Source organism: Zymoseptoria tritici, chromosome 2 (genome assembly GCF_000219625.1).
Source record: "Zymoseptoria tritici IPO323 chromosome 2, whole genome shotgun sequence".
In the NCBI taxonomy this organism is placed as follows: Eukaryota; Fungi; Ascomycota; class Dothideomycetes; order Mycosphaerellales; family Mycosphaerellaceae; genus Zymoseptoria; species Zymoseptoria tritici.
The window spans coordinates 2,517,112-2,544,346 of NC_018217.1; the positions used below are offsets into that span (position 1 = coordinate 2,517,112).

Sequence of the window (27,235 nt, forward strand, 5' to 3'; positions counted from 1 at the left end):
GCTTTGCCGGATGACAACCACAAGACTCAAGAGACTGACCGAATTATAAGACGCCCAAGAGAGAGCGTCTAAAACATGCCAGAAAGCGTGAAGCCTTTCTCCATCTCCGCTTGGACGAAATACGAGGCTCGTCGGTAACGCTTGTCATCGTACTTCTCAAACACGGCACCGTGGTGGACCTGGGGGTTCATGCAGCACCTGTGAATCGCTTTGAGGGTGCGCTGAAGCTGGAAGAAGGTATAGCCAGAGTAGTAGACATGCGCCTGAGTCCAGGGACCTTTCCGTAACATGATGCGGGCCATGCAGTGGGCGCCTGCCGCGAGGAAGCTCGGCTTGACGCCGACAAACCGCTCATCCATGATCGTGACCTCGAGAAAGTACTTTGAAAGCGTTCTCGTTTCAAGATCATAGTCGTCAGCTTTGCTGATGCGTCGTAGAAAGCTCATTGGACCTGGCCAGCCCAGTTCGAATTGCAGCATGCTGAGCATGAAGCGCTCAGCCTTGATCAGCTCTTCTGCACTGTAGCCGTTGTCGACCATGTAGATGATCTCCTGAATTGTAGGGCAGTTGACTTCTTCGTACTTGGCGGCGAGAAAGATGGCTGTGGCACCGACCAGCTGCAGCTTTCCAAGTGAAACAATCTTGACCGAGAGGAATCTGTCAATGTAGTTGACGGTGAGGAAGAGCGTCTCAGGCAAGAGGTTGAAGCGCTGGTGAACCTGTACGACCCAGTCCATGAGAACTCCGCGCATCGACCATTGGATCTCCGTCTGCTCGTTCATGTAATGCGGATTTGGGCGCATGCGTGCTTCCACTTCGCGCATGTACTCGAAGATCTCATCTCCGTATTCTGCGACCATGGAAGTGTCCCACTTCTCGTCTTCAATGTCCTCCGCCGTGCGAGTTGCGTTCACGTAGTTAGCCGCCTCGGCGATCTCCTTGCGAGCGGCTTTGTTGTCGGGATTGGGGTTGAGCACTTGAGTGACAGTATTGAAGTCGGTTGTGATGTTGCCAAAAGATGTGCTTGTCTCGTACTCGGGATCTGCTGGCTCCTCTTCCTCCTCAAAGTCCATGTACTTGTCGTCGATTGGAGTATCAACGGGCTTGACATGCAGGCTAACGTTCTCGGCGGGCTGCTGGTATTCGTGCGCGTGGCTGAAGGTGAATTGGGCTTGGGTCGGAACTTGAGCGTGAGTGATGGCTGGCTGTTCGACCTTGGTAATGCTTTCCTGAACAGCAAAGTATTGTGTATCCGGATATGGGCCCTGCGCAGTCACCAGTCCGGCGGTAGTCGAAGATTTGTCCACCTGAACTTGCGGTACTTGCGGTTGCTCATCCTTGAGGATTGTGCTCTTTTTCGTGGCCACTTTGCGGACGTTGTCAGGTTGACTTGATGTTTGCGCCTTCACCGCAGCAGGTGCTGGTTGTGTCTGGATGATCTGGCTGGACGCACACTTTGGTGCAACAGGTCGGACAGCTGGACGGCTGAATGTGGGAACCTGTTGAGGCAGTGCGTGCTCTTTCGTGTATTGAATCTTGCCAGGCGTGCTCTTCCCAATCTCGGAGTCGTCCTGGTGGCCAAGTTTGAGGTTGTGCTTCAATTGAGTTTCTCCAAGCACTTTCTTTGCCATGGCAGGTGCGTTGAGTGCTGGTACGGATTTCGTGCGTTGGTGTAATGTTTTGCCGGCGACGACGTTCTTCGACATGTTGGATAATACGGCATTTTCATCGCCGAACACGCGGATGCGAGCCTGTGGTCTCTGAGGCTGATCGGACATCTCAGTCAGTGATATTCGAGCAATGTGACAGCTGATCAGATGTCGTGATGAGGGAGCAGGTGACGAGAAACGATGGACAGGTGACTGACTCAACAAGTGAAGGTGATGGAAGGAGGAGGGTGCGCCAAAGAAGACGGCGGCGGAAGTGAAAAGATTTGGTGGAAGTGAGTCGGAAGAGTCGGGCATGTGTTGTTTGAAGTGAGGTGAAGGCTGGGTGTACAGTGAGGTGCGCCAGCGTCAACAACAATGATACGAGCTTACCTTCGCGTCCATATTGACTGCAGTTAGTATCCTGATATGGTGATGTCGATGCTGGTCGTGCTGCAGACTTTGCGCACGCGATGTGCCGTTCGTGTCGAGTCGTTGGGGCGGTTGTTTGTATTGTCCCAAGCCGCCGATCAGCTCGAATCAACAATCAATCCAGCCCAGCTTCACTCGCTTCTCGCTCTCGGCATGCACACGGGTCCACGGGTCGTCTTGGGTCACGAGATTGCCAGTCGTCTCGTGGCGGCGGACGAGTATATGCTGCTGTCGAAGACGATGTCGAATGTTAGTGGAGATGCTGCTGCTGTCTGGGAAGATTGAATAAAATCGCCCGTACCACTCTTCCCAGCTTGGGTTGCTTGATGGGAGAGCTCGGACCACAAACAGACCTAAACGGGCTCGGGCCGTGACGTCGAAAACGCGACTTCCTGGTCGGAAAATCACGTCTTCCAACAACACTTCGAGACATCACTCCTCACCTCTTCTCACCACCCGACAGCACCAACCAACGAAACAACATTCGAAACCATGCTCCAATATTTTGGATTGACTCACTCTATACTTTCGTCTCTCCGAAATGTATTAGCATCCTGCCAACGACGTCTTGGACCGACTATTGACAATTGCTTGGTCGCTCGAGTACTCGATCGCGAATCTACGGGTGTTCACGTGACGGGTAGCTCCCACTCTGACACCACACATCGACCGACATTTCGAACCCAACGAAAACTGCATGTTGCTCGGACGACTCGGCGGTGAGCAAGCGCTCCTTGCGGCTGCCCGCGCGCAGTGTGTTGGCGAATATTCATCAGCCTATCCGCTCGGGTGACTTGAAACCCACATCGTCGGCGAACGGCAAGCCGGGGAGTCCAGGCACGCACGCTACTTCGTCAGACCCCTCATGCCAACCTCAAGGTTCCTTTTACCTCCGATGAGTCCATTATATGCAGGCCGCGAAAACCGTCCGCTCGACAAAAACCTTCGGCACAGCTGCTTGAATATCACTCGCACGCCATGAGCCACTGCTCTGCATCGTGAGAGTGAGACTGCACCTCTTGGCTTTGCGCCGTGTGCCGCTTCTACAGTTGCTCTTTTCTTTCCTCAACGCAGCGCCAGAGTGCATGCTTTGCTCTCCGTACCTCGTTCAACTACAGACCACACCTTACTCGAGCTGACCGCATCATTGTGCTACCTGTGCTCGTCGCCCATATCGCAATTCCGACCATTCCGCTGCCGATACGGTGTCCGCGGGAGTAGTTGTGCCACAAAACGAAACCACCGGCGCTCAAAGAGACTTCTGACATATCTCATTTGGCGCCAACGAAAAGTGAGAGCCATCATGGCGCTTTCATCAAGGTCACATCCGCAATGCTTCATTGTGGTGTCGGAGCTATCGCGATGAGTAGAGAGCATCAGGTCCGGCGATCGCAGCTCCTGATTGGAGCGCACCCGGCGCAGCGGCTTGCGCAGCATCTCTCGCACTCTGCGGCTAGGGTCAAAGACTCGACTGGCGCTGCATCGACTATGCGCCTGAGCGGGCTCATTGATTGTCAACGTGATAGGCTCGTATGTGGGTGTGATTGGAGTGCGATCTGCCCGTTTCTTTGTTCACCTCGCTGGCTCCAGCCGGCGCTGAAGCAGAGGGCCACATGGACCTCTCAAGGCAGGCTCTCGTGATGCTATAGCAATGAATGCTGGACACATGAACATAAGATCTGTACAATGAGAAATATGTAAAGGTATTTGCGCCAAACCAGAACAGTCGGATGATGTGCCCGTGCTGTGCTTGTGCACAAAAGAAGCGAATCCAGCATGCCGAAGCCACACTTGCTAGTAACTCGCTCCACACTCCTCCACCTTGAGTTCTACCCGACTTGCACACACCACCCTCTCGAATACCTCAGTCAGTCGACAGTCGGATCTGGTCGTCGACATTCCTTCATCTTTTGCGCATTGCTGTCGCTGACTCCTCGGACCACCAGCGATTGGCGCAAAAGATCGTTGGGATCGGTCCAGTCTCGCCATCCGGCGGCAAGGTCTTCGACGGTGAGGTGTCCGACAAACTTGGCCATCCCCATCATACGACCATCAGCAGCCTTCTTCTACCATCGGCAATCCCTTGTGAGTACCTATCGACTTCGCCCGCTGTCGAAATGCCCCAGATATGCCTCAATCTCTTCACTGGCGGTCTGGAACTCCCAGCTCCGACCCAACACCCCATCTCCTCCCAGCGCCGCCGGCAGACTGCCTCTTCCTTTTGTTCGACGATGCCATAGCATACCAAGGCCAATGACAGCATTTGATCGGTTAACATGTCTTGCGCAGATCCTAGACTCATCGTCGCCAACCACCACCCGCAATACGCCGCACCCATCCCTTTGCGTTGCGCCGACGACGACGAGGGCGGCGCAAAAGGTTGAACCGACCCCAAACTGTACCCACAGCAACTCGAAGACACCTGCTCCCACTGCGACTTGCATCTAGACACAGAAAAGAAAGATATGGAAGAACCCAATACAGTTCCGATGGGAGGCTATGACGCTGCTGGCACTGGCGAGACCAGGAGGCAAAATCACCCATACTCTACCCGAAATGGCTCCTCCTTTCAGGAGTCACACTCGAATGCGAGACTACACAACGGGAATGCACAGCGCTCATTAAGAGGCAGCACCGGCGCAGCCGCCATGTCTGGGTATGCTCGAGGGTCGCCCGTCAAGAAAGATCAGAAACATGTGGTCTTCCAACTCATAGATCCAGAAGATCCTCGGATACAGGCCCGTCTGCCCATGCGAGTGATGATTTCACCGCACGACACTACAGAGTCCATCATCACCACCGTCAAGAACTTCTACGGCGTGTACGAGTATGGCGTCAGTTTCGAGAACCGAGATGGCATCAGCATCATTGCAGCATACGAGAACTTCGACAACGACATGACTGTATATGTCAGGGCTGTTGCGCAGCCTCTTCCACCATTGAACGAGCACGTCAAGGATGCCGGTTCTCCCAAGAGACTGGCGCTCGGCGCACCGTTCGAAATGCGTCCTCCTTCCCACAGCGCCGCGCAATCACCGTCTCGGTCCGCTGCTCGATCTGCAGGAGTACGTAGTCTGTCTCCTCACTCGGACATTGGCCGTCGCAGTGCATCTGCAGCGCCGGGTAACAAGGCGCGATTGCAAAAGTCGAAGAGCAAGGAGAACAGTGTGGCTGGAGAACATGATGGATACAGCAGCGATATCAATGACAATGGATCGGTTGCCAGCTCGCGTCGTAGCAAAGCAGAGGAGATCAAGGCAGAGATTACCGTTGATAACATCGTTGAAGGTGGTCGGCGGAAGAGAGCTTTTGAGAGCTCGGTAAGACAATTCCGGCGCACAATATTTCGAATCTCTCGAGACTGACATCTCTCACAGGAACTGCCACTATTTGTGCCTCCACAAGTGCCGATGAGCACTTCCATCTCCTCGATTTCGCCACAGCGCCGCGCAGGGCCTCCCAATGTGTCGCCATATGGCTATAACGGCCAGCAGACCTTCGCCTACCCCCAACCGCTACCGTCGCCACAGAGTTATGGTTACGGTAGTGGACCTTCGAATGGCTTCGCCCTGCCTTCTTTCCCTTCCAACCCGTACCAGAATGGATATCAGCCTGCCAGCAGACAACTGCGCGGTAGCCGCGTCAGTCATCATTCGCACCGCAACTCGATTGGCGGTATTCTCCCAACCCCGGACCCGACTATTGGGAGTGTCATCTCAGACGAAGATGTTGCTCTGCAGCTCATGCGTCTTGGCGATCCTACTGCCTTCTCGCACGGCCGCACTTCTACCTCGACGGTGGATGATGCGTTGAGCGGCAAGGCCGAGGCAGCGTCTTCCGACGAGGAGGACGAGGATGATGGAGACGAGGACGAAGAAGGCGACTCCATGCTACCTGCTGTCCCTCGCTCTGAGAAGCCGGGTCCGCAGAGAAAGAAGCAACGCACTGCGAACGAGCTCCCAAGCGATGCCACTAGTTACGAGGACTACGAAGATCGCCGCGATGCTACCTTCCGTGGTGATAGCGATGTGGCCCACCGCGAGGACGGCCATCGCCACATGGGCAAGCCGAAACACAAGGCTCGCAACGGCAGTGGTCCCACTGGTACCGCCAACAAATCGAGCAAGCCTCGTGCTTCGTCCATCTCCAAGTCCAAGAAGCCATCCGTGGGGCACAATCATGCGAAGGTACCCATGTCGCCGGCATCGCTCCCATCTCAGTCGCGCAAAGCCTCCGTTTCGTCCTCCACCATCAACTTCCAGCACCAACTCGGCGTCGACGAGGAAGACCTCTCTTCCAAGCCACGCTGTCAGCGGTGTCGCAAGAGCAAGAAAGGCTGCGATCGTCAGCGACCATGCGGACGATGCAAGGATGCCGGCATCGGTGCCGACGGTTGCCTCAGCGAGGACGAGGGCAACGGCCGTAAAGGACGCTATGGGCGACACATGGGCGTTACGATCAAGAAGGGCGAGGGCAGTGTTGACGAGGAAGACTCTCCTCAGCCATCAATGTCGCAACATAGTGTGGCTATGCCCGCTAATGGGTACTTCCTTGCGCCGGCGCTGCCGGATAAGAGCAAGAAGCGTAAGCGCTGAACACGAATGGACTGCAAGGTTGAACGGATACAGCTGGAGTGAACAAGCTGTTTAAAGAGTCTGAAAGTGAGGAGAAAGGCTCCTTTCTCGGCCGAAGAATGAATGAGGATCCTCTCGCGTTTTGACAGGAAGCACGGCGTTACATCTCCGAGGGCGGATGTTGTTCATGATGACATGACTTTCCTTTTGTTTGGCGCTTCCTTTCGCTCCTTACGGCAGTGCATTCCTGGTGGAGAAGAGACTGAAATGTGGTGGTGCTGTTGGAGACTTCTCCGACCTATTTCCTTTACAGCACACTCAGCGAGCAACACAAAACGATGCATGCCGAAGAAGGATGCCAGGCGCGGGACGAAGATGAAGGACTGCAGGGCTTGCCCTTGTGCGATGTGTATGTATGTCAATGGGTAGATTGAATGCAAATCGTCAACATGGAAAGTTTTCTTCTCATCGTTGGTACGGTCTGCAAGGTTCGGTATCCCATCGAGTGCCCACGGTGAAGCGGTCTTCGAGCACATGTGCAGGTAGGTAGGTGATCAGGACGGTTTTGAGAGCTGTACAAAGAACTCAGCAGGACACTTTCGTAGCCACAAAGGGAAGTTAGTTGCCAGCAACCATCGGCCTCTCGTGGCTCATGTGCGTTCATTCGTGTACAAGTCTTGGACGGCAGTCCGATGGGAGCAATTCAATCTTCGATGGAGACATTGCAAAACATGTTGCCAGTGAGGATCGATGTCATTTTGAGCTCTTGCAAAGAGACTTGAGAAGTGCAAGTGCTACCATCAAGTCCCTCCTTCCATCACGTGCCTTAGGTTGTGCCTTCTGCTGGGTTGATGCCTGAAGGATTCGAGATCGACCGTGCCCCCAAGACACCGACTTCACCACTACAGATCACTGCGAGTTGGCGTCAAGAGTTCTCCGACCTCGTCGATCTTTACACGCCGAATCCTAGGGTGTCATCCCCTGCAAGCTCCTTCACTTCATTGATCCTAAAATTCATCCGCTCGCTCACTACTCCTGATTCCTACAATGGCGGACGAAGAAGAGGCACCGCCGCCTCGCACTCTCAAAGAAAGAATGGCCCTTTTGCAACTTGCACAAGGTGCCAGACCACCGGCGCGCGAGCCTTCGACTCCAAGCAACACGAATGGGACCAATGGGACGAATGGCCAGACCCCGCGATCAAGACCCCCTCCTCCGCCTCCACCGGGGCGGCCCAATATTCCTGCAAGACCAGCGCGGACGCATAGCTCCAATGTACCGCCTCTTCACGACCACGGCGCTGCATCAAACGGGGCTGTTGCGAACCTACCAGCAGAAGTCCAAGTGGGTGGTACGGTCTCCAGCAATGGTCAAAATGGAGGTTCGAGGCCGGCACTGCCTCCTCGAACGGCTACAGTATCTTCCCAATCTCCTGCAAATCCAAATCTACCACCTCGACGGCCTTCGGATCAGCCATCGCCAGCCTTGCCACCTAGGAGACCTTCAGAGGCGAACTCGCATGTTGAATACGATCGAAGTCGTAGAGGATCTGCGGGATCGACTTGTTCAGTTGGGACGACCCGATCATCAGTCTCTGCCATGTCGACTGCGACATCCATCACATCACAGGGTGAGCGCTATAGGATTAAAGCTCCTGATTATGACCCGTCTTCACTTCCTGCTCTGCCACCGAAGCGAACGAAAGAAGAAAGAGAGGCCGCCGACCGAAAGTACGCTGGCTTAAGACCGGTGCGTCGAGCATCGGCTCCCAAGGTCGGCTTGGTCCACAATGGAACGACTCCACCACCTGCAACCATTCCACCACCACTTCCTGGTCGATCAAATCCTATACCAGCACAACAGCTTGCCATTGAGCCGTCACCTGCGAAGCAGCCCACGGCGCTTGCTAGACAAGCAGTGATGCCACCACCGCTTCCTGGACGGCAAAATCAACCCAGAGAGCATTCATCACCTGTACAGCCAGCTCCGCGATCAATACGAGCGGATATTGCACCTCCGCCGCAAAAGAGGCCCTCTGCGCTATCATTTGGGATGAACAAGTCGACCAATGTCCCACCGCCAATACCAGGAGCTCGAACTGGCTCTGCCATTCAACTAGATGGTGCCAATGGTGCACCTCCACCTATTCCATCAACCTCAAAACCAGATCTTGCGGCAATACAAGCGTCCAAGCCTAAGGTCAGCGGCACCGCGAACGGCGCTGCTCCAGCTCTTGCTGGCGCGTGTATGCATTGTCGAGATTTCTCTGGCCCAGACAATCATGCAGCTCGATTCCCTCGAGAGGCTCTTCCATCGCAAGATATCGGCTGGCTAGCACAACAACTCTGTGCGCCATTTCACTCACCCACGGACAAGGCGAGAGCATTGTTCACGTGGCAGCACCACAACATCGCATACGACACCGAGGCTTTCTTCAATAACAGAGTCAAGCCGTCGACTCCAAACTCCACTCTCGTCAGCGGTCTAGCTGTATGTGAGGGCTACGCTGGCCTCTTCGCGGCCATGGCGCTCAAAGCTGGCCTGGAAGCCGTAGTCGTAAGTGGTCACGGCAAGGGTTTCGGATACGCACCCATGAAGCCTGGCGATCCTCTACCACGGTATGAGGCCGGTCATGCATGGAATGCGGTCAAGATCGATGGCGGCGAGTGGAAACTGCTTGATTGCTGCTGGGGTGCTGGATCCGTCTGTCCACACAAGACTCCGAACTTCACGAAGTCTTTTACCCCCGAATGGTTTTCTCAGTCGAACAATGACTTTGGCCTGCGCCACTTTCCTGGCGAAAAGGCTCACCAGTATCGCACCGATGGCCGTGTCATGAGCTGGGAAGAGTATATTGGTGGGGAGGGAGCTGCATGCTCGGCGCTGCTCTATTCCGGTTACATCGCGGAGGAAGGACTCCTTAAGCCGGCGTTCAAACCGACCGATGGCAAAATCGTACTGGCGCAGCAAGGCCCGACTGTCAGGTATGGACAACCCCTCTCCATTACAGAAATGGAAGTATACTGATGAACAGCAGATTCTCTTTTCAAAAGGTCTGTCCCCATTGGGATCCTGTGAAGAACGGAAACGGGCCCTATTACCTTTACATACTGGTTCTCGAGAGCCAGAGCGGTGCAAAGGGGGACAAGATTCCATTCGACACAAACGGTGAGGTATGGTGGTGCGACGTCCCGACTCGCGATTTGGGAAGGCCAGGGCAGTCTGTGAGCATTTGCGCTGTCACCGACTTTGATGGCGGAAAGGGAAGAGGATTGACAAAGCAACGATTTTTGGAGAGGCTGGGGAGATGTGGAATGGCGTGGGGTGGTGTTGGGAAGTGGGACCTGGTTTGAGGTGATTATCATTGACGACCTGCGAATATACCCTATGTTTTGAACGAGCATGCGTGCTGGTTCGATTGTTCTGACTTGATCTTGTAATTTTGGCCACGCCTCGCGGCGCAGCTTGTATTTGCAGTGATACGCTTGAACTCGTAATGAAACCGCGCTGCGGTGCTTGGGACTTGGTGCGCCGCCATTGCCCGGCCACGTTCTCCGCAGCTCCTGTGTACTCGTCACATGTCCGAGATGGCCTTTGCCGGGAAAACGATGCCTGGAGAGATGCTCGGTCCAACGGCCCTGTCTCGTTCCAGTTTCGCCCCAGACTGTGTCCCGGAGCATGTCCTTCCAATGCCTATTGCTGTGGCGATATGAGGACGACGGAGTCTCCTGTAGTAATAATGAGCTTCCTGACCATCGAGTTGTCATCTCCAGAAGATCATACCTCTTACAAACAGCATCTCCGACTGCTTCTTGACCGTGCGCACATTGTCCTCGTCTTCCTCGTCCACCACGTATACCGTCTCAGTCACATCGCCTAGTACTAGATTGCAGTGACTGTCGTATGCCTGATGCTGCGTCAGTCTCAATCCTGCCTTTTCTCTCCCTCCCTGTCCGCGTTATGCTCACATGTAATCGACCTTGAAGTTCGCGGTCTCCTCTGAGCTTGACGAAGACGACTTCGTTGAGTGAAAGGCGCACCAGGTCGAGCGGCTCATTCACCGGATTGGCACTTGCATCTTCGATCTCGGCCATCGGGCATGGAAGGATGGAGGGATAGATCTGTTGGCGTTGTCCTGATCAGAAGTCGACTTTCAAAGCTTGGTGAGGTCGATGCTTTTCGCTTGCAGTCTTCCGATTTGGCAAGTTAGCCGAGCTCGGCAGGGCTGGGCCGTGGACCACTTTTATTGAGGAACTTTGAAGCGAACCGTCGTTCTTTCAACACGCTAACTAACTTCCCCATGGGAAACGGATTCACGGACCCCGAATGTCGGTGACATTCTTGCTCGCCCGATCTCGCAAGGCGGCGTCTTTGATATGGAACTCCGGGCAGCGGAGCACGAGCGGGAATTGGCAGTGCAGCGAGTGTAGGAGGGCGGGAAGAGCATTGGGACAGCAACGCCGAGGATATAGCGAGGATCGAGAATCACCAGCGGGCAACCGCTCCACCTTTCAACGAGATGGTGTACATGAGGAAGACTTCCGTGAGTCTCGAGAAGCGCATTCTCAAGTTTCCAGGAACTTACCGCGGGCGGACGGCATAGACGGACAATCACCTCCTACTGAAGGTTCGGTAGCAGAAGCACGGAGGGCTTTTTGGCAAAAAGAGCTCAAGCCAAGGAGTCGGCAGATTCTCGACGGCGAAAGTCGAGGCTCGGACGAAGCTGACGAAGAGAGCGATAGACTATGGGAACAATTCGACGAAATGGATGGTGGATCGTCAGCATTGGATAATCCCAAATCTTCGAGGCAGGATCGCCGGAGGACTGCGGACTTGAAGGACAGTGTGCGCAAAGAGGACCTGTCCGCAGCTCTTTTGGATCGCGATGCAGATGCTGTTGCTCAGTGCTTGCTGACAGCGATTCGACTAAACGATCTGGACTTTGTTCGGGACATACCCAAAACGACCTTTTCGGAGATCATTCGATGCCTCGATGCACGTCATTTCGTCGCGGAGCTCGGCAATATCCACGTCGACTTGAGCTCCGTAGCAGCAAGTTCCATGAACGTCGCGCCAATGCGTGAGGTGGCTTTCGAATACGCTTCCGTGCTTCGTCAGGTCCTGGCCATTAGACGGGCAGCGGGGACTGGTGGAACTCTTGCGGACAGTCGTACACTGCTTCGCTGCGCTCGAGATTTGGGAAATCGAAAGATGGCCGAGTTGATATGGTCGAACCTCATAAGCCAGAGACTCACCCCCGACATTCAGTGTTATAACTATTACATGTCGGCCACAGTATGGAATGGCATGCATCTGGCGGGTTTTCGACAAAAGGTGCGGGTCATACCGTTCTTCCAAATGGCAAGGAAGAGCGGCGAGTACAAGGACAGGAGATACAAAGATTACAGCGTCGGCGAGAACGGCGTGCTCGAAAGCACGATGCGCATCTTCAATGAGATGGTTGCTCGGAACATCGCGGCAGATGAGGAGAGCTTCCGCATACTCATTGTAGCAGCGGCGCGCGAGGGCGACATGAAGACGGTCAAGGCAATTCTGAAAAGGGTTTGGAGTATCGACGTCGACATTATACTGGCCAGTGGCGACACTCCGCAAACCTTGCCGAAGCCCATGCCGACAAACTCACCGCTGTATCCGCAATCGACGTTGCTTTTCACTATTGCCCACGCTTTTGGCATCAACAACGACGTGTCCGCCGCCATTCGTTTGGTGGATTTTGTCGCGCGTCACTACAGGCTGCAAATCAGCAAGGATGTGTGGGGTCAGCTCTTTGAGTGGACCTTCGTTCTGTCAATTCGACGACATGGTACCAGCACGAACGACGGCAGCAGAGAAGGCCAAATCACTAGTGACAGCGTGCAGAAGCTTTGGCAGACGATGACCGGGCCGCCATACTTTGTCAAACCAACCATGGGAATGTACAATTACATGATCAAAAGCTTGTTCCTCCGACAGATGAGTGGACGGATTGCCGACCTGTTGAATGATGAGGTGCGGGGGCTTTACACACAGCAGCGGAAGCAGACGCGCTTCTTACTCAGCTCGCTCAAGCACAATATCGCCTCGAAAAACAAAGCCATGGGCTTTCGGCGGCGGCGATGGGAGTTGCAAGATCTCGTCGGCCAGCGTAACAACTTCTGGATTCGCCGATGGATCCGTCTACTGCTCGGATCATTCACCCACACTTATCGTCTGATCAACATCAAGGAGCAGTATGCACGAAGCCTCCCTCGACTGCTGTGGAATTGGCGGAATCTCGTGCCGACCAATGTGCGATACGAGACGCCGACTGGAATGGTCCAGCTGGAATTTCGATCGGAGCAAGAGCTGATCGATGCTGGGCTCGCGAACTATGCCTCAAAAATGAGAATTAGAAAGATGCTGGAGCCCACAGCAAGAGTCGTCGGGGAGAGCTGGACTCAGCGGACGCCTCACCTCACGCGAAGACTGGCAGAGGCTGCGGGAGTTCAGTACGTTCCTCAGACTCATACCGATGTCGTGAATCGTAGAGTTTCTCGAAAGACTAAAGTAAGACGGCCGCTTGATGTATAGAATTGTACCATATCTTACCGTGCTGCATACTTTTCTGCTCGCCTTCCACCACAGCACGGCGAACTATGTACCTGAGCGGCTGAGCCAAGCTGAGTGCTGTCCCTGCAGAACCATGCGTGGATCATGTGGTGGCACGTGTCGAATGTTGCACTGTCCCGAAGTTGCTTAGCGTGTTGACAAGCTTTTTCGACTGAACTGGCTCTTACCTAGCCTTCCATGTGTTGACCTACGACTGCTCCATATGCGACATCTTGAAATCGAGGAAGCAGCACGTTGGTGTTCTTCACGGCGCCGCGCGTCAATTCTTGCCAAGTTCACAAGTTTCAGCGCGCATCACCCATGAATCGCAGGAATCTGTAGCAAGTTTGCCGCGACGCGGTACATCCTAGATTCCCCTCGGCATTGGACAGGCAAAACATCGGCATCTTCTCTCGATCTGCTGTCCCTCGACATCATCAAGACATCTTTGGGCGGCTTTCGTACTCGGGCAGATCAAGATGACTTCCGTTAGAGACTTTGATTCTCGCACTCGGTCCGCGACCATGGGAACACAGAACACTCAAGCGCCGCTGTCTCCTACTACGACTGATAACCCGAGACGAGACCGACATGGGAGTATAGCCTCGAATCACTCGGCTGCTGGATCTGTAGCTGGTACACTTCGCCATCGCAGGCCAACTCGATCCAACACGGTCAAGACATATCACGACGCGGTACACATTATGGACTCCTCCCAGCCCGGAGCCGAGCCTGGAATCGACACCCACGCGGAAGCCGACAAGGTCCCACCACATCTTGCAGCTTTGAAGGAAGCCTGCGACATCAACATCATCGACTTCTCCGACAAGGACGTCCGCCGCGTGCAGGCTGACAATGAGAGTCTTGCCAGTTTCTTGGATATGCCGCGGACTGAGGATCTGCCGTGCCGGTGGATTTCGGTCAATGGACTGAGTTACGATGTTATTCGTGTTCTTGGAAATAAGTACGATCTTCACGGGCTGGCCCTAGAGGATCTCGTCCACACGCATACCCGGACCAAAGTCGACTGGTATGCCGACCATGCATTCATCGTCCTCACCTTGCAGAAGCTGGTCCGACTGCATCAGCACGAAGGCAGTGGTGAGAATTGCGACTGTAATGACAGTCTGACGGAGGAAGACGAGGAAGACATTGACGCCAAATTCGAGGAGCGCAGCCGGCACAGCAGAAAGTGGTGGAGATGGACGAAGAAGAAAGAACCCGACACGCTACCTCGATACCTCGACCGCAACAGAGACGGCAAGCTCGATGAATTCGTCACAGCTCACAACGGCATCTCCGATAAGTCACCATTGAAAGCCATCCGAACCCTGCAACGTTACGAGAGTGCTCAAATTCCCGAGCATACAGCGTGGATGGAGAAGCAAAGTGCTTTGACTGAGGAGAAGCTAGCAGTGAGTGTCGAGCAGGTCTCAATCTTCTTGCTATCCGACAACATGGTCATATCATTTTTCGAACGATCGGCGAGCGACGTCGAAGAACCCATTCTGGAGCGTCTCGACAGTCCCGCGACCATGCTCCGGCGGAGCTGTGATGCTTCCCTAGTTGTACAGGCTATCATTGATGCGATTGTGGATTTGGGCGTTCCGATCAAGGACGCATACAACATGTGTCGGAAAGAGCTCCAAATCGACGCCATGACCAACCCCAACACCAGAACCTCTCGCTCGCTGCACATCTTTGGAGAAGAAGTCGACATGCTGCAGAACCTTTTTAAGCCGATCGTCCACCTAGTCAACTCTCTCCGCGATCACAACTCCGAACCATCACCCATCCCAGCTCCCGTCTGGACCCCGTCCTTCGAACGAGAGCCACCAAAGCAAGAATCCACGACCAAGCCATCCAAGCGAGACCGCCAGGGCGTGCCCGCCACAAATCGAACAATATCAGACTTCAGACGCATCGCCAAGGCACGCGCCGACACCGCGACCAGCGTGACCATCACTCCTCTCGCACACACCTACTTCGGCGACGTCCTAGACCACTGCATCACCATGATCTCCGCGCTCGAGCAAATGGACGCGAGCGCCAACAACATCTCTACCCTCATCTTCAACACCGTCGGCGCCCGCACCAACAACTTCATGATGATCCTCGCCGTCGTCACCGTCTTCTTCGCGCCACTGACCTTTATCTCGGGTTACTTTGGCATGAACTTCAGCAGCGGCGCAGGGCTCGCGCATCCTTTTGCGTTCTTCTGGGTGGTGGCGATTCCCAGCTTGATCGCCTTCATGCTGTTGGTGTTTGGCTTCATGCTCTGGGATAATATTCAAGACTGGCTTGCGAGACGGGGACTCAAGGCGCATTGGGGACGGCGAGCTCGAGCGTCACGGAATCGTCGGCAATGAATTTGGTTCGTTGGCGCGGTTGTTCATTCTGTATAGCACCCATATACCCAGTGTTTGAGCGATGCATTCGATGAGATAATATAGTATCCAAGCGCCTGAGTTCTCCCTTTTGCACGATTCGACTTTGCTTGTGGACAACATTGAAGGAATTTCACTGCGAAATCAAGATATCGAGCAATGTTCATCATTGGAATTCGCCATTATGGACATTGAGAAAGCTGCGTTGGTATGTACGCTGTTCGCCATCAAGATTTCTACAAGAATCATGTTCGCCATAGCTCGCTCGTCGCTTATCGCCCATCAAAAGAAAGCCTGCCATAATCATAGATATGACTGATCCCTACATGAAATCTCCGTCAACAAAGTTCTCCTCATAGCTTCTCGCAGTCGTGGCAGCGGGCGCCTTGCTGATCTTCTCCATGCGGTCCTTGTTCTTCTCAGCCAGCTCCACTCGCGCGAGCTTGGAGTAAAATGTTCGCACGCGCTCGTGAGCATTGACTTTCTTCGGGTCGAATCTCAGCACTTGCAGACCTGCCATGCTCGTGGCACGACTGAGCGCAACGTAGGCTTGACCCTTCTCGAAGACTTTGCCTAAGTCAACCTTGACACGTTCCAGAGTCTGACCTTGCGCCTTGTGAATTGACAGCGCCCAAGCCAGAATGAGTGGTACCTGAGCTCGAGAGGCCTGGACTTCACCATTCGGAAGCTCGACTTTCCACGTCTCTGGCTGGCAGAGAAGATCGCGCCAGGTGCCATCTGCAATGGCGAACCGAACGAGCGGCCACTTGCGAGAAGTGGTAATGCCTTCCATCATGCGAGGTCGATCTCCAGCTTCGCCACCAGCCGCGGCATCAGTAGTGCTCTGCACGGTGCCTCCAGGCGATTGCATGAATGCGTCCTCGTTGTTGTTATAGCTGTCAAATTGTCGCTCGTCCATGAAGCCGATGACACGACCGAGGGATCCGTTGACGAGGGTTTCGTCGATATTCTTGATCAGCATGACCTGGGCACCTTTTTTCAAGGTGATGAGTTCGGGCGCAAGACAGTTTGCCAAAAGTCGGTCACGCTGTCCCTTGTCGGTGATGGAGCCGCCATCCTTGGCTGGGAAGGGAAACATGTTTCCTTGTAAGAGATGAAGTCGATTTGCATTCGCTCCCTCAACCTCATTACGCGTGGGGAAGAGCTCTGTAGCGTCAAGCATGTCGTCGAAGCTGAGAGGTCGTGACAATTTCCTGAAGGCTGCTGTTGATGATTCGGTGAGACGACCCTCACGCATCTCGTTGAGCATTCCAGCAAAGACTTTGACACTATCAGTACGCTAATTGAATATGTGGAGATGATGTTTGACTTACCGGGGTCCTTTTGACGGAACACATGGTGGAGCCCGATTGTGTGCTCAATGCTGGTGGACCAGGTGGATGCGTCGAAGGCGAATTTGGCAGCACGTCCTCCCTCAGGAACTGGCGGCAGTTGGAAGAAGTCTCCCGTGATGACAAGTTGGATGCCACCGAATGGACGGGCGTTGTTTCTGATCTGGCGAGCGATCGCCTCAAGCTTGTCAAACAAGTCGCCGTCGACCATGGAGACTTCATCAACGACCAGTACTTTGGTACGCATCCAGCGATGCTTCGCCTTTTGATTCCTCTTGATCTTCTTGACTAGCTCGGGAATGTCCTCCTTGCCAAGACCAATGCCAGCGAAACTGTGCAGAGTCACACCACCAACGTTGCAGGCGGCCAGACCGGTCGATGCTGTTACTGCCACACGATCGGGCTCCCGCGAGTACTTCTTTCGCAGACATGCAATGATTTCACGCATGAGAACAGATTTTCCCGTACCGGCGGATCCGGTGAAAAAGGCAGACTTCTTCTGCTCGATCACCAAGTCCAGGACATGTTGTTGCTCGTCACTGAGGAAGACACGCGCGGGTCGCTTATTTGTGCTCTTTGCTTTGGCAATGGACTCGTCTGTTCCTGCCAAATTCTTGACCGTTTTCTTGCTTTCCTCACGATGCTTCTTCTGCCCTTCCTTGATGGCGCTAGCTGTGGTATTCCAGGGATATGCATTTTTGTCCTTCTTCTCCTTCGCCAGTGGAGTGAATGCCGTCACACTCTGGGTTCGCGGAGCAGCAGTGCGTGGAGGCTCTTCCGAAGTTTGTGCCTGCCAAGGCAATGTTCTCCTCTTAGCGGGCTTCGGCTCTGGCGAAGCTCTGCGCAGCGTGTCCTTGCTCGTAGGTTGACGTCCGTCGAATGCGAATTTCTGGAGAGACTGCTGCGGCAGTGCAGAACTGAAGTGTTCGAGAGGCGACGAGGACCAAGGTAGTGGAGCACTACTTCCAGGAAGCTCAGTCCGCGCCGGCGGGCTCATGAGTCCACGGCTTGGAGTCGCGGTGGTTTCAGTGCTTCGCGCAGTCGGCAATGTAGGGTATCTGATCTGCTGGCCTGGAGGTTGATTTGATCGAGATGCCTGCTTGGGAGGGTTTGGACGAGAGGTCTGCTTGGGAAGCTCGGGATAGCTGATACCACCCAGAGCCAGTGGCTCCTCCACATCGAGATCGATGTCGCTGTCGAAGTCGTTCTCGCCAAAGAAGTCCTCCGGTGGGGCAGACCCTCCTCCTAGAACAATCGGCTGATATTGAGAGCCTGGTCGCTCATCGTCGAAGGATCCTCCCATTGCTTTTGCCAACCCGCTTGCTGTCCTCTTGATACCTCCGCGGTGTGTCTGATAGCTCTTCACCTCATTAACGGCAGACGCCGAACTTTGTTTCAGTGGAGGCCTGTATCCTGGGTTCGTGGACTGTGTGGTCGACTTGGATTGTGAGGAGGGGAATGTCGACTGAGATAGATGCGGCGGGCCATTCTTCTGCTCATGGTCCTTTACGGCGCCTCGAAGCATCGTGTCCGATATCGTTGCGTAGTGGTGCGTCGACTCCGGCAGTTGTTGTCGTCGACAAGCAATCTGGGACGTCCAGGCAGGAACGTGCGCGACAAGAAGGCGGCGAGGAATGACAGCGGGCAGTCGCGTTCCCTTTCCCGCAATTCGTGCGAGGAGCATGCAGTACGGCAAGTACAGCGCTTGGGGATTGTCGTCAAGAAAACATTTGATTTGAATTTGATTCGTTTAGAGGTGGGGGATGAGTGCAGCGCGTACAAAGTGTCGCCGACGCGCCCCCCAGTTCTTCTAGCGCGCACTTTTTGAATCCGAACCTTAACCGACGGTCTCACTCTCGACCGCATTCTCGACCTCACTGCGACTGAGTCTAGCATGTGCTGTGTGTTGTAAAGTTGTCTGTCATTTTATGCTCCCGTTCGTGTCTCGATGTCACTCGGGTTTATCAGTAGACTCATAATTGCCTCGAACTCTGATAGACAACCCAATGCTCCCTATCACTTCTCGCATATCTGAGACTCCGCAGCTATGCCATTCAGGGACAGCACAGAGACGATGCCCCCCAGGTTCACAGCCTCTTCCTTAGAGTCACTGTGCCACCCCGCCAGCCAGTGCAAGATGATGACACACGGCTAGCTTTACCTCGATTTGGCGACAATGATTCTGAAGACGAATCAGTAGGTGTTGAGGAAGAAGCAAGGAGCTGAAGACTCACAAAACTCGACGAGCGAGCTAACGGGATGTACAACGGCTCCATCACACCGTGAGAACCGCTGCCACCGTGAGGACCACCTCCGCCCGATTCACCCGACACTGCATACACCATGCAAACGCCAGTGACCAGTGACCTGTTGTGTTGGCCCAGAACTTAGACGCTCCGCAGCCACGAGGGAAGTTCATCGACAGCTTGCGCCGTAATGCCGCCGCTTCGCTCGGCGAATGTTCCAGACGGTCAGTCAGCCTTTACGGTGAGGAGCCGCCACCTCGAAAGGCAGCGACCGCAGCCCGCGGTGCCCACTGTGCTGTCACCTCGAGAGGCAACGACAGCCTCCAGCCAGCGTGTGAGCGTAGCTGCGACATAAGCGCTATCTGCCGAGACTCCACCACAACTACGACGTCTGCGCGTCAGTGTAGAAGGATGAAGCACACGGAAGCTGGGGTGACGAATGCGACGGTGCGCTTGTAGCCCTGTACGCTGGAGAGGTCCTGTGGGGGAATGTGAAGTGAAGGTGAGGAGGTGAGGAGGGAAGCATGATAGAACAAGAGGTGGAAAGGGTGCAAAGGTGGCATTGTGAAGGTGAAAGTGAAGGTAAGCGAGGAGTCGCTTTCGGAGGTAGGTGTCGGTGTTGGAGGCGCGGTAGTGCCGTTGGCGGTGTAGCTGACGCTGTGCGTTTCTTCTAGCCGCAGCTGCGTGTTGGTGGCGCTCGCTGGAGATAGCTTGTCGTCGTCGGTGGCAAGAGAGTGCGTTGATGTTACTGTGGACGATGAAAGTGGTCGCGAAGTTGTGGAGCTTGCTCAAGGTAAAGATTAGCTCGTGGATGATTCACTCTGAAATGACGTCTTGGCGTTTCCTCGCTCTTGCCTAATGCATCGATCGCTGGTGGCTGAGAGCTCAAGGTCATGAGGTCTCAAAGTAGCCAATCAAGGAGAGCGGCTGCTCCCATGCGGCGGTATATTCAACATTTCGATGTGTCAATCGCTCACGCCTACCTTACTGGAGCGAGCAGGGGTGAGCTTACCAGTCTGCTAATACGTGCACGTTTGAAGGGCCGCGACAAGGCGACCCGAAGGTATGAAGGAAGTCAAGATCGCTGTGGGAGGGCATCCTATCAAGGATGGAATCCTGTCATACAAATCAATCTATCATAAAAGCATGGGTATCATTCGGCAGTTTCGCTTCTCACGAGCAACATGCAAGAAGGTCCTCCTCACAGCAGGTACTTCTTCCACAAGAGGAAGACGAGGGCCGCTGCCACGCCGTAGATGGCCTTGTCGATCCAAGCCGGCAGTCCCTCTTCTAGCCGTGGTGGCTGCCGCTGCTGCTGAGCAACGACCGGAGGAGCCGCGGCCACAGGCGCTGATGCTGGTATCGTTCGAGTCGGCGTTGTGCTTGAAGTCTCTGTTGCTGTAGTCGTGGCCTTTGCTGCTTCCCCGCTGGCACTCCCATCGCCTTTCGCAAGATCCTCCCTGTAAGCCAGCCGTAGCTGCTCTGGTACTGCTTCCTCAGTCTTACTTTCTCCACCTTGTTCCTTGACCATCTCGTCGAGCTCCTTGACAATCTCCTCGTTGGTCTTCCCACAAGCAGCACAACGCGACAGCTTGCTCTGTGCGGCAAACCTCCTTCGTACCGTGTCACTGGCATCCATACCTCCCACTTGTCCCTTTGCGTCCGTGTCCATGAAGCTCCGTATTGCTACCAGTGCTGTCCGAATACCCCAAGCCGGCTGCCATGTCTCTTCATGATGTCCGCTGATCGACAGGCAAATCTCTCTGTTCACCTCAAACCGGCCCGTTGGAGTGAGGAATCGAAACGAAGGCGGCTTTAGAGGGTATGCAGGTGGGAGGACGATCCGACCGTGATAGATGCCTCCTTCGTATGGTGATGGGGCTGGCGGGCCGCGAAGTGTGAAATGCCATTCGAAGAGGTCGGCCTCTAATGGTGCTGCATGGTAGTCCGACGATGGCTGGTTTGCCAGCTCCGATGCTTCCTTGAGGATTCTCTTGATCGTCGGGTTCTTGGAAGACATGGTCAAGAAGCATACATTGTTGCGAATGTCGCCGGTCTGTTTCTGCAAGCAAGAAGGTGTTTGGACGTAGTGAGATGGGTCTGACGGACAGCTGTTCGTTTTGCAACTTCAAGGATGATGTCGGACGCTCTCAAAGAAGGTTTGCGCTAGTGCACGTGAAAGCGGCAGGAGATAGCGTGGACCCCTCGACACGATTCCAAGCCTCCGACGTAGAGCTTCGATTGTTCAAGAAGTCAAAGACATACTCATTGCACTTTTGTATATGTTGGCGAGTCGCCTTGGTACCAGATCTCAGCCGCTTCTTGCCAGCTCATTTTTTCGTACCTTCTAGAGAAGGAACAGCATTGAGGTCATCCAACAAAAGGCCAGCTCTTTGTCTATCGCTTCTTTGTGTTCGCTCCGACCGGAATACGAAGAACGGCCTGAAAGCAGTGGACTCGGACATACGCATCTAGACCACGCACCCATACCGCTCATACGCCCAGTTAACATCATGGCCACCGAACCGATCATTCCAATGCCTCCTCGCGAGCTGGACGAGATCAGCCAGCTGGACCATTCTCTCGTGTTCCCCACCTTCACCTCCAACACAGCATGGACTCTGGGATCACTCTTGAGAACACGATTGATGGCTTTCGCCAAACCGACAGTGATCGACATCAGCCTCGCGCACGGCAACCACTGCCTATTCCACGCCACGACACATTCCGGGACAGCTCCCGACAACGATATATGGGTCGCGCGAAAGAGAAATACCGTGCTACGTTTTGGGAGCTCAACATGGTACATGCACAACAAGTTCAAGGGAGATGAGGTGGCTTTTGCAGCAAAGTTCGGGCTGGGACCAAAGGCTGGCGATTTTGCGATCCATGGAGGTGGATGGCCTGTGAGGGTGCAGGGAGTCGAAGGCGTGGTAGCTGTAATCGTGGTGTCTGGGTTGAAGCAAGAGCAGGACCATGGCATCATTGTACAGATTGTTGCGGAGTACATGCTGGAACTGGGCATCGAGATGGCGGACAAGAAGAAAGAAGACTGAGGGCATCGCGGACTGGGCAGTTGTCACGAGGAGAACTCGACCTGGAAGTGTTTGAACATTGGACCCGCGGAGTTTAGGCGTGAAATGTAGAGCAGACTCTCGATGCATAGCGCCAGGGTGTTGCAGATGCAAAAGTCCCTCATAATAGGAGCTCAAAGGTTTCCTTTGAGCTGCCCGCGCGTTCGCGTTCGTTGTGTTGAGTCCGGCTGTGTCCAGATTTATCGCCGCGCGTGTCGGGAGCATTCGTTCCTCGGAGGAGAGAATATGATACAGCCACTACATCTGTAAACCGTAGCGGAGAAGTAATCTCACAAAATTTGTACACCTCGCCTCATTACAACGCAGGCTTTGCGCCGGTTGGCGCGCCAGCAGTAAGAAGCTGTGATATCCAGTTAGCATGCGATGTCATCACGCGCGATCATCCATTCATGTCATACCTCATTCGCACTCTGCTGCATGCGCATCTCCCTCTCCATCTCCTGGTACTGTTGCTCCTCGCTGAACGCCAACGCCCACGGCACACCCAAAAGCAGCGCGCTCGTGCTCACAACCCACAACGTCTTTCCGCTGAAGCTCAGACCCGATGATATCCATGCGTAGCCGGTGTCGGCGGCGCTGGCGATGCGCTTGCGGTAGGTGGGCGGGACGATGTCTTTGAGGGCGTAAACTCGGTCGAGGATGGTCTCGTCGAAAGCGTCGTCTTCGTCCACGTCTGATATCTCTGATTCTACGGAAATCATCAGTATTTTTGATTCATGGAATCTTTCACAGAGTGCGCGCACCGTCACTTGTGTCCCATTCTTCCTCATCCTCTGCCTTTGGTCCTGACTGTTGCGCGAAGAGCTCCTCATCGGGCACTTCTTCGAGTTGGACCATGCTGGCGGGTTATGTGGTTGTAGTGAATGTAGTCGTATCGGATCGAGAATGACTGAACGGTGATGTCGATGTGCGGTTGATGCAGAGTGCTCGTGTGGTGATGAATGGACGTTGAAGCAAGACAAAAGTTCGCAGACGTCAAAGCTGCGGCCGAACCTGAAGTTCTGAGCGGAACCGTGCGTCACCAAGGACAGCGGACGGGAACATTTCACCTGAACAACATGCCTTGTTCTTCTACATTGTTTTCACCCACAGCTCGCAACAATGTTGATCTTAATGGGACTGATACTGTCCTGTTGGTGCCATTGTGCTGTTACACACATGTCTACGATGCGCATCGATCAGGACCTAATAACGACCTTCGAACGTGTTGGTCTTCTCCTTCACGACATCTGCGATGGCATCCTTGATCGGTGTCTCGCCTCCTACGAGATCGAACACAAGGCCCTTTGTCGACTCATTCTTGATACATTCTACCACGACCGACGCCACATCTTCGCGAGGAACCGTGACAGTGATGTGAGGCTTTCCTGCCGCGACCTTGCCCGTGCCTGGGTCTTGAGACAGACCTCCTGGACGGACGATAGTGTACTCGAGTCCTCGGCGATCGTTCTCTGTGACGAGAGAGCGGTCTGCTGCAAATTTGGCGTGCATATAAGGCTATGTGTGAGTGTCAGCAAAATCACTCCAACATTCATCACTTCTCATTCGACATACCCCAATCGCATCCCAAGTCTTGTTACTCCTTTCCCGATCACCATCGTGATACCACTCTGGCTCCGGCTTGTTCTCGCGGTCTCGAACATCAACAGCCGAGACGATGATGTATCTCTTCACACCAGCCTTGGATGTAGCATCCATTGACCGGATGGCACCCTCCTGGTCAACAGCCTTGGTACGGTCGGCATTGCCGGCTCCAGCACCAGCTGCCCAGACTACCGTGCTGGCTTTCGTATCCTGGATGGTCTTGACCATGTCATCCACAGATGCTTCTTCGATGCTCTGGAGGACTGGCTTGCCGCCGAGTGATTTGACGTCCTCTGCGAAGAGTATGAGTCTGCCTGGTCTGTCATGCCAGACTTGATGCTTGGGATGTACCTTGTTGCTCTGGCTTCCGAATGACCGAGTATACATTGTGGCCTTCATTCGCCAACAGACGTGTTAGATGTCTAGCGACCTTCCCTGATCCTCCAAAGATAATTGTGTTCGCTGCCATGCTGGAAGCCGGGAGGTGTGGTGCCTTGATGAGCTATTGTGTTTGTACAGTTGTTCAACTTTGTACTGGTTTGGTTGATTATTGTGAGTGAGAGATGATGAGTGGAGACTGTTCAGTGTGCAGTAGAGTCGAGGGGATATACGGTAGCTAGGGTACGGTATATAGAGGGTAACATATGACGTCGTTGGATGGAGGTTTTTGATCTCTGCAGTCCCAGCGATGATGCCCTGGAGGTGGTCACGTAATTTCCAAACGATATGATCATGGACATAAATCAATTGCACGTCAACGACTGCAGAAGGAAGATGGCCGGAAGGCCTTGCAGTGAACCTCGGGAACAGAACGATACTTTGCATAGCTCATTCCATCATCGTATCCCTGTCAGTCGTCACACGAATGCTGCCGTACTACGTTTTCCATCAACGCACAGTCGTCCATTCTCGCTATTACATCTCCAAAAGCCCGTCTGTACAAGCAGCGAACGCTTCAACACTTGATAGCGAACTGCTTCAGGTACTCGTAGTCGGCCACGTTATCAGCAACCGTCTTCTTGATCAAGTCGGCCGCTTCCTGGCCATACAGCTTCGTCCAGTCCGCGTGAAGCTGCTCCTCAGACTTGGGCGCATGTTTCTGCATATCATGGTCAGTACTCGGGGCAGTACACATAGCATATACACGCTTTGACTTACGTGAACTCTAGGCTTCAAATCAGTCGAGTTGATCGCATCATCGTGGAAGCCGTTCCACTTCTCAAACTGCTCCTTAGCAAACGCGTGCGACTCCTCGGAATCCCACTGGAGCATCTGCTCGTTGAAATCGATGCCGACAGATTCGCAGTACTTCCTGAGATATCCCTCGGGATTGTCCAACATGTCATCGGCGTCGAGTACGCAGATCTCTACCTGACCAGGCTTCAGCTCTTGGTCCTCGGAGGACTCCTGGCCGCAAATCTTTGGTCCAACGATGCCGGTCTCCTTGAGATAGTCGAAAAGACGACGGAGCTCATCATACCCGGCTTCCTCAGGCATGAAAGGAGCGAAGCCAGTCCTCTCCAACAACGGAGGGATGCAGCATCTGTAATAGCTCGGAATGGCACTTTTCGGGTGACGGATCAGGAACGTGAAGTGAAACTTCTCGAGCACCTCCTTCGGTACGACAGTCGGATTGTTCGGCTCCGCGGCCGAGTGCTCGTACGGGAATGGCGCCTTGGAAGGCGAAGCTGGCGATGCCGACCTACCCGCGACCGCCGGAGGGGTCATTACGACACCACTGTCGGTGTCTCGAGTGACGCCCTGCCCCTCAGCAGAAGCGTCGCCGCTCTCGAAGACCGGAAGGCCTCCCGTGCCGACGCCACGCTTGACCCTAGAAAGAGACGGTGCGATGGCTGCAGCTTGGTGGTTCGGAGGGAGTAGATAATGCGTGATGTCCTTGATGAACACTCGCTTTCCCTGCGGAGAGGTCAGTATATTCCTTCATCATGGCCGCATTACATAATGTCGTGTTGGGTTTATGTGAGCATGCAGATGGAACGGCGTCGGTCAACAAGCTGGAACCGGCCAATGTAAACAAGGTCAGATGCAGCAAGTCGCTAGTCTGAGGACTGTGATGCACTGCACGGATATGTGAATTGGACGAAGCGGGCATCAGGGTCAATACGGAGTGCCAAGGGGAATTCGAATAGGAGCGGCCACGGTAAAAGGGTAAGTCGTACCTCTGCAGATTCCTTTTCGATTCTGTCCATGATAGTCTTGAAAGTCGACTGGCTGAAGCCACTCTTGAGACGAGCCTCCTCATCGTTCTCGAAACGGGTTCCCATACGTTCAGGGCCATAGTAGAAGGCATCACCGAAGGGTTCGTGGATGGTTTGGATGGAGTTGCGTCGAGTCATGAAGACCTTTGAACATGGTCAGCTTTCATGCACTCCGCATATCCCTCAGTCGTTCGCCGCACGTACCCGTTCGAATGCAGTAGAGCATGCCCGTGGATGGGTTGCTACGAATACTGGCTTGTTCGACATGATCGATGCTGAGCCGGCCTCGGCAGTGTAAAGCTGTGAGGATTTGGCGTTGACTTCTCGCAGTGGAAGTACCGTGCGATTTTGTGTAGAAGAATGGAAGTTTTGATGTCACGATGTTAGTGAAGATCTTGAACAACAAGCAGTCGTGCCTGATGAAACAAACAGATCGCGATTTCTTCGCAGAAAACACGGGTTTGCCCTTACGCACGAGGCGAGCATAGCGTGGAGTGCATGATGAAGTAGCGAGCCCACGTGGGGAGCTCTCACCTGTACGAACGTGGCGGGTGAACCAATGGCACCACAGGGACGGCACGACTGTGCATGTCTCGCCGCGAATGTTCTTCCGATTCCTGGTTCATCAGCACAGAGTGACGGAAAGGCGAGCCAATCCAGATGGGAAAGGTTGGGAACGCCCCACTACAGAAAACACTAATTGCGAATCTGCGGCGCAATCCGGCGTTATGTAGCCATGTTCCTGGCATGTAGAACCGGCCAGAACATGAAGGGAAGGTACAGCTTTCGGGAGGCAAGATTCGCTGGACAACCAGCGGATAAGATGGACTGGTGTAGGTGTGGTAGGAGGACGGACTCGTCAGGTGTATATGCAATTGGCAGACATGCTTTGAATTCGCACGATCAGGCTGGCGAGACATTCGAAGGAGATCAGGCTGAATACTCGTATATTTAGTGCTCGCGGTCCCGCTAATTGTCTACCAAGAGATAGCGAGAAGTGTCAGCATGAAACAGATCGCTCTGACAGGCAAACAGTCGGTTGTCGGGTTGTGAAGAACGTGGGATCTTGCATGTGCGCACGAGCTGATATGCTGTGGAGACACGTTCGCAGC

The 27,235-nt window shown here is 54.1% G+C and overlaps 11 protein-coding genes across 11 annotated transcripts; 4 read left to right on the plus strand and 7 right to left on the minus strand.

The window, feature by feature from the left end:
* Positions 1-98: 98 nt before the first annotated feature.
* Positions 99-893, minus strand: MYCGRDRAFT_30155 (uncharacterized protein; the record flags this gene model as incomplete). The annotated part of the gene is made up of 1 exon (XM_003855380.1): positions 99-893. A coding segment is annotated over one exon (795 nt), but the record flags the coding sequence as incomplete, so codon positions are not given.
* A 5,313-nt stretch (positions 894-6,206) lies between these two features.
* On the plus strand, positions 6,207-6,850 carry MYCGRDRAFT_79543 (uncharacterized protein; the record flags this gene model as incomplete). Its single annotated transcript, XM_003855008.1, has 1 exon — positions 6,207-6,850. One exon carries the CDS (start codon positions 6,272-6,274, stop codon positions 6,671-6,673), a length of 402 nt encoding a protein of 133 aa, XP_003855056.1.
* An 897-nt stretch (positions 6,851-7,747) lies between these two features.
* MYCGRDRAFT_36895 (uncharacterized protein) lies at positions 7,748-10,005 on the plus strand (the record flags this gene model as incomplete). The annotated part of the gene is made up of 3 exons (XM_003855009.1): positions 7,748-8,425; positions 8,528-9,636; positions 9,687-10,005. 3 exons carry the CDS (start codon positions 7,748-7,750, stop codon positions 10,003-10,005), a joined length of 2,106 nt encoding a protein of 701 aa, XP_003855057.1.
* Positions 10,006-10,345: 340 nt separating this feature from the next.
* MYCGRDRAFT_84746 (uncharacterized protein) lies at positions 10,346-10,746 on the minus strand (the record flags this gene model as incomplete). The annotated part of the gene is made up of 3 exons (XM_003855379.1): positions 10,346-10,380; positions 10,436-10,559; positions 10,621-10,746. 3 exons carry the CDS (start codon positions 10,744-10,746, stop codon positions 10,346-10,348), a joined length of 285 nt encoding a protein of 94 aa, XP_003855427.1.
* Positions 10,747-13,902: 3,156 nt separating this feature from the next.
* MYCGRDRAFT_22336 (uncharacterized protein) lies at positions 13,903-15,489 on the plus strand (the record flags this gene model as incomplete). Its single annotated transcript, XM_003855010.1, has 2 exons — positions 13,903-15,123; positions 15,172-15,489. Coding segments are annotated over 2 exons (1,539 nt in total), but the record flags the coding sequence as incomplete, so codon positions are not given.
* A 636-nt stretch (positions 15,490-16,125) lies between these two features.
* MYCGRDRAFT_90957 (uncharacterized protein) lies at positions 16,126-18,504 on the minus strand (the record flags this gene model as incomplete). Its single annotated transcript, XM_003855378.1, has 3 exons — positions 16,126-16,160; positions 16,234-16,908; positions 17,721-18,504. The coding sequence occupies 3 exons, from the start codon at positions 18,502-18,504 to the stop codon at positions 16,126-16,128; spliced, it is 1,494 nt and encodes a 497-aa protein (XP_003855426.1).
* A 1,922-nt stretch (positions 18,505-20,426) lies between these two features.
* On the minus strand, positions 20,427-21,268 carry MYCGRDRAFT_99218 (uncharacterized protein; the record flags this gene model as incomplete). The annotated part of the gene is made up of 1 exon (XM_003855377.1): positions 20,427-21,268. One exon carries the CDS (start codon positions 21,243-21,245, stop codon positions 20,427-20,429), a length of 819 nt encoding a protein of 272 aa, XP_003855425.1.
* Positions 21,269-21,485: 217 nt separating this feature from the next.
* MYCGRDRAFT_68720 (uncharacterized protein) lies at positions 21,486-22,281 on the plus strand (the record flags this gene model as incomplete). The annotated part of the gene is made up of 1 exon (XM_003855011.1): positions 21,486-22,281. One exon carries the CDS (start codon positions 21,739-21,741, stop codon positions 22,279-22,281), a length of 543 nt encoding a protein of 180 aa, XP_003855059.1.
* Positions 22,282-22,540: 259 nt separating this feature from the next.
* MYCGRDRAFT_103356 (uncharacterized protein) lies at positions 22,541-23,260 on the minus strand (the record flags this gene model as incomplete). Its single annotated transcript, XM_003855376.1, has 3 exons — positions 22,541-22,660; positions 22,719-23,008; positions 23,064-23,260. 3 exons carry the CDS (start codon positions 23,155-23,157, stop codon positions 22,616-22,618), a joined length of 429 nt encoding a protein of 142 aa, XP_003855424.1.
* Positions 23,261-23,505: 245 nt separating this feature from the next.
* Positions 23,506-24,373, minus strand: MYCGRDRAFT_35394 (uncharacterized protein; the record flags this gene model as incomplete). The annotated part of the gene is made up of 3 exons (XM_003855375.1): positions 23,506-23,817; positions 23,875-24,197; positions 24,256-24,373. 3 exons carry the CDS (start codon positions 24,371-24,373, stop codon positions 23,506-23,508), a joined length of 753 nt encoding a protein of 250 aa, XP_003855423.1.
* Positions 24,374-24,859: 486 nt separating this feature from the next.
* Positions 24,860-26,390, minus strand: MYCGRDRAFT_37224 (uncharacterized protein; the record flags this gene model as incomplete). The annotated part of the gene is made up of 5 exons (XM_003855374.1): positions 24,860-25,003; positions 25,063-25,560; positions 25,639-25,821; positions 26,085-26,267; positions 26,328-26,390. 5 exons carry the CDS (start codon positions 26,388-26,390, stop codon positions 24,860-24,862), a joined length of 1,071 nt encoding a protein of 356 aa, XP_003855422.1.
* Positions 26,391-27,235: the final 845 nt, after the last annotated feature.